This window comes from Carassius auratus, chromosome 22, assembly GCF_003368295.1.
Source record: "Carassius auratus strain Wakin chromosome 22, ASM336829v1, whole genome shotgun sequence".
Classification (NCBI taxonomy): domain Eukaryota; kingdom Metazoa; phylum Chordata; class Actinopteri; order Cypriniformes; family Cyprinidae; genus Carassius; species Carassius auratus.
Window position 1 is genome coordinate 28,768,744 of NC_039264.1, and position 10,329 is coordinate 28,779,072.

At 33.1% G+C, this 10,329-nt stretch overlaps 1 protein-coding gene across 1 annotated transcript; it reads right to left on the minus strand.

Annotated features, from left to right (window-relative positions):
• Window positions 1-5,974: 5,974 nt before the first annotated feature.
• On the minus strand, window positions 5,975-10,231 carry LOC113040564 (uncharacterized). The gene is made up of 4 exons (XM_026198869.1): window positions 10,225-10,231; window positions 8,796-9,119; window positions 7,713-8,018; window positions 5,975-5,982 (listed from the first exon to the last, which is right to left on the minus strand). The coding sequence occupies exons 1-4, from the start codon at window positions 10,229-10,231 to the stop codon at window positions 5,975-5,977; spliced, it is 645 nt and encodes a 214-aa protein (XP_026054654.1).
• Window positions 10,232-10,329: the final 98 nt, after the last annotated feature.

The window sequence follows — 10,329 nt, forward strand, 5'->3', positions numbered from 1 at the left end:
CAGTCATTTCCTGTCAGTTGTACTGTGCTTTAAGGGGAGAGCCATTTTCTCAGCATCTCTTCAAAATCTATTCACAATTTGAAGTAAATCTTTGTTTATCTAAGAGGATGAAACGTCCACATTTACCATTTCAGAAATGACAAATGCGAATGTTAAATATTACGCAGGTAAATCTGCTAAATTGTTCTGGACTCATTGCTTCGATTGACAGTAATAACGGAAGACAAGCCAATGTTTTTATAAACTGCATACATTAATACTTCATTAATATCAGTTGTTAAATTAGCTTTTGCTATGTAATGGCAGACTCAGTAACGAGATCAACAACTCACCAACAATAGTTACTTCACCAAAATGGTTCGTTTGGGATGCAGCTCAGCTAAGTATAATTATTTATTTCTTTTTAGCGTCTTTCAATAAACTTTTAACAAGTTAATCACTCGATTTCTCAGCTTCCTCACCTGACCGTTACCGTTCAAATTATGCACGCTACAGTGTCACGCGCACTTCATTCAGATTTCTTAAAGGGGAAGCGTCATGACAATACCATTATAGATGTTTGTGTTTCTATGAATTCATAGTCACATGTAATACATTTTAATTTATTCGGATATTATACAATTTAAAATATTTGCCTTACTGTATTATGAATGTCTTATGAATTTTTTTTTTATACACACACACACACACAGATACACACACACACACACACAGTGCTACTCTAAAATAGTAAAGTTACTCTTAAAAAGTAATTAACAGAATCAAATAAGATACTACAGGACAAATTGAATTTCCATTTATAAATCACAATGTCCAATACAAATAAATAAAAGATCACATCAAACAATTTAATCCCATTAAATTAAACACAATGTCCAATAAGAATTTAAACATCAAATAAAATCCTACAGGAAAAAGTTAAATTCCATTAAAACCAATCAGAATGTCCAATAGGATTCTAAGAATCCAGTAAGATCCAATCGGACAAAGTGAAATTTGATTAAAATCAATCAGAATGTCCAATAGGATTCTAAGAATAGATTCAATAGGACAAAGTGAAATTCCATTACAATCAATCAGAATGTCCAATAGGATTCTAAGAATCCAGTAAGATCCAATAGGACAAAGTGAAATTCCAATAGGATTTTTTGACAAGGGAATGCATAAAGATGAAGGTAAATGCAATAGTCTTTAATAGGTCCACAATAGGGTAATTCCACAGACAAAATACATATTGCACACATAGAGATATACAGTAGTAGACTTGTCCACAATCAGTGCACTAAACACAACGTTTACATGCAAATGAGAGTTGATAAAAAGACACACCTGAAACAAATGACATAATTAGTGGGAGATTAAAACTAGGTCACAGTTTTTATGTGTAGCACATGTGGAGTCAAAACACAACAAAAACAGTCCATGGGTGTGACAATGTTATTAGAAAAAGAAGAAAAAAAAAAAGGCGTAACTCAACTGCAAGAATGCACCTCATGCTCCGTAACAGCAATAGAGGAGAGAAAAAAAACAAACAAACATCCTGCCCCATTTTCAGCAAGGGCAAGTGTTTGAAAAAATATTACATAAATTATTTAGATCTTTTTAGATTTTTTTTTTTTTTTTTTTTTAGCAGGGATGTGTGATCGGAATCTTGAAAATGTGAAAGTAAAAAGCAAACGTGCTTTCAAAAGCACATTGCTTTTGAAATATTAATATTTCATATTTATAACAGCTCCCTGATTTTTTTTTTTTCTCTCATTTCGTATATTCATTACATTTAAAGGTTCCATAGTAGGCTACATGTCTTTTCCTTTCTGAACACGGTATTTAGATTTGGGCACATCCCAAATGGGAAGTGTAAAATATGTTACATTAGGATATATTAGGAAGTTAATAGGTAATAGGAAACACTGATTTATTGAGTCAGGCCCACCCATACTATAATAGGTGTGTTTGATGTCCACTGTGCACACACAAAAAAAACTTGATTGCCAGATTGACGACACAAACAGGAACGGGCACACTTGATGATGAATGCAATGAAATAGGCTGTGTTTTTTCCGCCGACTGGCTGACATACAATTGAGTAAATTGGCAGTGGGCGGGTTTCACAAACCAAAACAAAGAATTACATTTCCACCCGGAACACACATTTTCAAGAGAGAATAACTGACTGTAGCATTGTTTTTTAGATAATCAAGTATGTTAACATAGCATGTTTCTTAAATCTGCAAACATATTATGGTATTTTATGTTAGTAGAGTCAAAATCGTAGAATGTATCACCTTATTTTTTCCATCGCGATGAATCATCCTTGTCATGTGAAACAACGCAGCCGCAACAGCTCTATATGACACATGGATTGCTTTTGTTTTGTTTTTCCTATTTTATTCAAAATATTCATAAACATGCTCACTACAGTATATTATGAAATATCTGATATTCCAATTCTGAAATACGTGCAAGTAAATATATTTGGTTGTTTAATCACTTTTATATGGTTAATGGGCGACGCCATGTTAGTTCTCGCTGAATCCGAGCTGTGGGATTTTACAGTACAACATGAAAATTCATCCTCTCCTCCCGAAACAACGTAGGTCTCCGGTAAACTGGGAGAAGAGCAGAGTAAAGTATGTACTTAGTTAGTACTTAATGGAATGGCAATAATTCACCCTGGTTGAGAAAATGCTTTTAAAAGACCTCCGGATAAAGTTGTAGAAAGGCACAAGTTAGGAAAAGGCTACAAAAAAACATTTAAAAGGTTTTAACTATCACTCTGGGTACTGTTCAGAGCATCATTAAGAAGTGGAAAGCATATGGCACCACCAGCACATTGCCTACATCAGACTGTCCATCCAAAGTGGATGACAGATCCAAGCAAATATTGGTAAGATAAGCTAACTAGGAGGCCAAAGGCAACTTTGAAGGACTTAAGGCTAAACGGCTAGGTCTGTGCATGTGACCGCTAACTCCCAAGCTTTACACACAGCTGTCCTGTATGGCAGAGTGGCATGAAAGAAGCCTTTCTCATTTGCACTATGCAAAAACACATTTGGAATACCACCAAAAACACATACAACAGAATTGTTGGTACCCTTGGTAAATACGATTAAAGAAGGCTGTGAAAGGCACTGTGAAGGCTGCCTTCAGAAATCATCCCAATATGTTGATTTTCTATTGATGATGTTCTTTTTAGCTTTCTAGTCATCAAATATTCCTAAACAGGTTCCAAAAAATATTTAGCAGCAAATCTGTTTCCAGCACTGGTAATAAATCAATATATTAACATTATTTTTTGAAAAACCATGACTCTGTAAACGAGAGTAACAGCTAATGAAAATTATGATTCGTATCACTGAAATAAAATATATTTTAAAGTATGAATTACATATGTATAATAACCTCTGACACAGAGAAGAGTGAAAACTCCTCACATGACCACTAAGTTACTGAACATCTGAACATAACAAACCAAATGAACATGATCTTCAAATACAAATTCCGGATTTTCTGTCTGTTCTGCAAAATGTAAACAAATATATATATATATATATATATATATATATATATATATATATATATATATATATATATATATATATATATATATATATATATATTTCTGCAAGCGTTAATATTGTGGAAGTATCAATGCTTTCAATTCAGTGCAGATCCAAAGCTACGTCTTCAAAGCTCTTGATGTTCTTAAACTTTCTGTTACAACTCTGAGTGTACCGCTTCAGACGACTGAACAGGGAACTGAACGAATCATTCAAGCTCATTCAGGAAACAATTCACTGGTTTGCCAACTGGTTTGATCAAGCCTTTGAACAGAATTGACTCAAAAGAATGAACCATTCGCGAATTGGCATCGCTCATTGCCCAGAGAAAAGTAGATGGCAAGTTTGGAATAAACTGAAGCATTTATAACTTGTATTGTATTAAGATAAAGTAACGAGAGGAGCGTTGCCCACAGTAACAGAGTAAAAGTACAGATTTTCCCCCCAATTTCTTTTTTTTTAACTAAAATTACACATATTTAAATTATTATATGACTAATACATGGTATACTTGGTAAAATTATATGATATGACTCATATTTCATGCATATGAATATATTACATGGTTAATTGCCCATATTTTAATTGAAGAAATGTCATAGTAGCATTTTATTTTATTTTATTTTTTGCATAGTAGAATGCAAATGTAACAATTTAATTTGATTAAAGGGAAAGTCCACTTTCAGAAAAGAAAAGAAAAAAAAAATCCTCATAATTTACTCGCCCCCATATGTCACCCAAAATGTTGATGTCTCTCCTTCTTTGGTCTTTTTTTTTGAGGAAAACATCCGAGATTTTTCTCCATACCGTTTTATGGTGGCCAATGGATAGATGAAATCAACAAGCACCTGATGGATTTTGAACTTCACATCAAACTGCTTCTGTTTCAGACAAATGCTGGCACACTCATGTTCTGACTCAGTACAGCATATAATGTTGACCACAACATTCTTCTGGTATGCCTGGATTCTTGTGTAGGACTTTGTGGTATGGTTTTACAGTGGTTATGCTCTTATTTGTCAAATAAGTGTTTTACTGTTCAAGTAGAACATTGCGTTTCTACTAACATTTCTCTTGGTTGTGGTGTTCTGCAAGGTTCGATCCTTGGCCCGTTGTTGTTTTCAATGTATTTGCTTCCCCTGGCTTCTATTTTTGAAATCCTTTCATCTATATGCTGATGATACCCAACTTTATCTTCCCCTTCAGCATAATAATAAAAAGTTCACCTCAGCCATTGTTAGATTGCCTATTTATTAATTTATTTTAAAATCATATAATTTGTTTATAAAGCCCTCAATAACCTGGCTCCTCAATATTTAAATGATTTGCTGCTTTCACATGCCCCGTCTAGAACCTTGAGATCTTTTGACATTGGCTTAATTGACTAATTGTCCCTAGAGTTAAACTTAAAAATCATGGTGATCGCGCTACTGCGGTACCGAAGCCCTGGAATATCCTTCTTCCATTTATCAGACGTGCCCCATCTATTAGTATTTTTAAATCATATCTAAAGACATATTTTTTTCACTCTGTTTTATAACACTCCTTAGTATGTTTCCTGGTTTTTTTTTATGGTACTCTGTTGATCTTATTTGTTTGTTGATTTCCGTGTTACTCTTTCATTTTATTTGTGTTTTATTCTTTGTAAAACACTTTGGTCAAATTCGGTTGTGTTTAAATTTGCTCTAGAAATAAACGTTGTTGCTGTTGTTGACTTTTCCAATAGGATTACATAATGTGTGGAGCATGTGAATGGAGTGTGCTGGGATGCAGTCTCATTACAGAGCTAGAACTAGCCAAGCATTTGTGGTTAAAAAGTGTATAAATATGCTATATATTATAACTTTATATAAATACTATATATATTTAAGAAAATTACAGATAGGTTTGCTAGATAAGACTTTTTCTCTTTAGCTGGGATTGTGTAGAGCCCTTGGAAGCTTCACTGAAACTGCATTTTTAACATTCAATCTGCTGGCCACCATAAATACCTCTTTATGGAGAAAAATCTGGAATGTTTTCCTAAAAATCGTAATTTATTTGCGACTGAAGAAAAAAGACATGAAAATCTTGGATGAGATAGAAATACGCAACTTATCAGGATATTTTAATTCTGGAAGTGGGCCCATTCTTTAACCCATATGTTTTGATGTGAGCAAAGATGAAATATTAAATAATGAATTTACTATATGAACTAACTTTCATAAATTTAAGATAGCACCACTACACTGCACTACACTACAAAACAAAAAATAAATAAATACATTTACTTAAAAAAAAATAAAAAATAATAATAATATATTTGTCAACACACAACACATATCTGAGTAGTGGATGTCCCTCATTCCTCTTGCTGCTTCCCCAACTGAGAAACCGATGTCCTTCCAGTTTCATCCAGATTGAATCATTCTCCATCATCGCACTGAGAAAAAAAAAAATAATACAGATTCACAGATGGTAACACAAATAATTTGCTATATAAAAAAGAGACAGAGCGATACAGTTACACAAACATGAATGTTTTTCACTTTACAATATAAAGATTTCAAAGAAAAGGTCTAACAGAAATATCTAGGCCCCATTGTACTTAAGATGAAGTTATTTGCCTTTGTTAAATTTAGGGGTAACAATAAGTTTGAAATATGTGACCAGCAATATACTGTTTGCGGACATCCCAATGTCGCTGTGAGTGGCATTTAGATTAATATGTAAATATGTGCTGTGCACTTTCCTCTAAAAAGAAAAATTAACAAACAACAAAACTAACAGCTCTGAGAAAACAGCAGTTAAGAAAGCATTGTATTGTAGCAATGTGGATACGTTTGCACGAGCAGCAATTTCTCACTCCATTCATTTCATTTTTATTTATATAGCGCTTTATACAATACAGATTGAAGCAAGCAGCTTTAAACACATAAACAACCCCTGTAGGTGTTGCTTTCAGTTAGATTAACATCTTCTGTAACATCTTATTATATATATAGTACAGACCAAATGTTTGGGACACACCTTCTCATTCAAAGTTTTCTTTAATTTTCATGACTATGAAAATTTGTAGATTCACACTGAAGGCATAAAAACTATGAATTAACACATGAGGAATTATATATGGAATTATATACATAACAAAAAAGTGTGAAAAAAACTGAAAATATGTCATATTCTAGGTTCTTCAAAGTAGCCACCTTTTGCTTTGATTACTGCTTTGCACACTCTTGGCATTCTCTTGATGAGCTTCAAGAGGTAGTCACCTGAAATGGTGAGCACTTGCATATTATTGCTCTTTTATGGGTTTTTGATTGCTTCTGTTGTCAGCAAAGTCACTTTGTAAAAAAACAAAAACAAAACAAACAACAAACATCTGCAACATGTAAATGTACAGTAAATCATACTGTTGTCATAGGTTTTTACAGAAAAAAGATTTTGTGCACATAGTGTCTCACTTGATCCTGATTAATGTATTATGTCCTTTCTTCTGTTTGAACAATAAGAACAAAATGTTACTTTGGTTAATTAGAATAACACATACATAAACTTTTAAAGATATTAAATCTTGTCGAATCAGCTGCATGCAATACTTGCCATTTTGATTTGCTTATGTAGACCTCCTGCAGAAACAGCAAATCACACCAGCAGCTGCATCCAGCAGAACAACAGAACAGCAGCACCAACAACACCAGCACTTATTACTGCTGTAGACAAACCTGAACCTGTAACAGCTAAAGACAGACAGCGATTCTTACTAGAGATGGACTGATAAACAACTTTAGCAATACTTCTGACTGACATTTGCGTAGAAAGCTGAATGCCATTAATTTATTTGATAAAGGTGCCATCTGGAGGGATTTTAAGGAACAGCCACTAAAACAGCAAGAAAAAACATGTTTTATTTATTTATTTATTTTTTTCTAGCAGCCAATTTCAAAAGTTTTTTAATTCCTAAGTTGAAGAAAAGCCAATGTGACAGCTCTTTAAATTTGATGTACATGTGAAGATGATGCATTTGATCTGAGTTAGGCTTTAATATTGAGTGAAAGCTCACTTCTTCAAACAGGCCACAATGGAAACATTTACTCGGTTGATTTAAATATAGCAGTTTTCTGTTCAAATGTGCAATTGAAGCCAGCACAGAATAACTAAAATAAAACTCACCAGTGACGTTAACGCTGAATGTAATGATGCCATTGTTCATCTGTAGTGTATATTCTCCAGAGTCTGTGTTTGTGATGTTCATGATGGTCAGAGATCCAGTCTGATGATCCAGCTTCAGTCTGTCTCTGAATCTCTCAGGACACTGGACATCTGTACAGATCTCAGTCTGATCTCCACTGATTTGAGCGATGCAAGTTTCATTGAAATACCACCTGAATCTGTCTTCTTGGTTTGTTTCAACACCAGTTTGTAGAGTGACTGATTCGCCCTCCTTCACTGACACTTCTCTATCAACACCTAATGCACCTAAAGAAGAATTGAATCACAATGTTTAATCTTTTTTTTTTTTTTCAAATGAATGCAGATTTTATTCTGCTCTGTTTCTCTGCATTAATGAGAACACAATTTGAGATGTCAAACATTTTGCCTTGATGATAGAACTACAGTAATACACAAATTAACCAGTTTAAAAAATGCATAAAACCTCTTAATACTGTTGTTACCTAAATTATCAAAATATTTTACGTTTGTGATAATCCGTCCCTTGGAATTAATAAGGTTCTATCTGCAGTCTGAGATTTTGAGCTTCAAAGTTTTTGCATTCCATTCTTCTGTAAAGATAGATCTTTTTTGTTTATGCTTATGTTTTTTACATAAAAAGTCCCAAATCTACAAAACTAAAAAAAAAAATAATAATAATCAATCACATAATGTAAATAAGTTGTCACAGAATAATAATATGTGAATAACTGTTAAAAATAACCTCATTTGTGGTGTTGAAGGTGAAAAGAGCATTTTTTACAGAGAGATCACGATTGCACACAGTCTGCGCACAAGCAATATCAGATTGAGAGGACAGGCTCATTTGTATAAATTAAGCCTATTTGAGATCGCACATCCAGTTTTCTGCGACTGTGTTCTCATGTTACAATAAAGCGAATGCCCGATTGCACGGGAATGAATAAAATTATGTGGAATACCTGCAATCCTGCACATACATTCAGACTCTGTTGATTTAAATATAGCAGTTTTCTGATCAAATGTGCAATTGAAAAGCACAGAATGACTGAAAATAAAACTCACCAGTGACATTAACGCTGAATGTAATGATGCTGTTACTCATATGTACTTTATAAAGTCCAGAGTCAGTGTTTGTGGTGTTCATGATGGTCAGAGATCCAGTCTGATGATCCAGCTTCAGTCTGTCTCTGAATCTCTCAGTACCTTTATTACACTGAACATCTGTACAGATCTTACTGAGATTTCCAGTGATTTGAGCGATGCGAGTGTCATTGAAATACCATCTGAACCTGTCTTGTGGGTTCATTTCAACACCAGTGTGTAGAGTGACTGATTCTCCCTTCATCACTGACACTGAGACTCTGTCTCCATCAACACCAGAGGCACCTGAAGAAGAAATGAATCATTATGTTTAATAAATTTATTCCAAATGAATGGAGATTTTATTCTGCTGTTTCTTTGCATTAATGGGGACACAATTTGAGATGTAAAATAATTTGCCTTTATGAGAGAACTACAATTATACACAAATTAACCATATTAAAAAATGTGCATAACCTTTATTCTTAATACTATGTCATTACCTAAATGAGCAAAATCTGTTATGTTTGTGATAATTTGTCCCCTTGGATATATAAGGTTCTATTCAGAGTAGCTTTGAGGTTATAACAATAATGAAAGTTAGAACAATAATTTTATCTTGAATGATTTTCTTAGACAAGTAAAATTAGTGAACAAAGGCCAGAAATAATTCACAAAATGCTGTACAAACAAATATATTATTATATTATATTATTATTATTATTATTATTATTATTATTATTATTATTATTATTAATGTTCCAACAATTAATACAAAATTTATATTTGTCCAAGGGATTACACACAAGTACCCAAAATAATGACCAATTTTACATAAATGAAACATAACTAACAAACACAAATGCATACACATACACATCTTATAATACATTTAAAATGGTAACAAATAATAAAGTACCAAAAAATAAAAAAAAAATACAAATAAAAATAACTTGTAATACAATGAGACAAAGGCCAACAAAATAATGCATCAATAAATAATAACTTATATATACGTCTAAATATAATACGAATCATACGCAAAGAAAGCATCCAAATGCAGGCATTCTCTGTAAATATTCATCTTATATTTATAATATATATATATATATATATATATATACAGGACCGTAAAAACAATGGCTGTTAAATCGATAGTACACCGGTAGAGAGAAAGAGATAAGCCTCTTACCATAGTCGAGTAAACACCAGAACAACACGGTAGAAATAAATAATATCATTTTATCCAGATCTTCTAAAAAATAAAAGCAGATTTTGCTAGTTAAGCAATGATGCTGTGCTTCAGTACGCCCCACGCATCAAAAATGAAAGTGAAAGTGTTTGCTGGGAGTCTACCTTTACGCACTGCAGCACGATGACGCGCAGTAAGAAGTTTCTTCGCGTTCTTTACTCCGCATTATTGGTGTTGTTCGTTAAGTGCTGTGTAAATACTGTTACTACATAATTGGTTTCGTTCGTCTACAAGTTAAAGACGTATAGTATAGCCTGCATTTTT

Excerpts from the sequence above, each read along its gene's own strand:
- LOC113040564 (XM_026198869.1), bottom strand. Across the intron at positions 8,019-8,795 it reads ATTCAGCGTTAATGTCACTG|GTGCATTAGGTGTTGATAGA; the intron begins GTGAGTTTTATT and ends ATTCTTCTTTAG.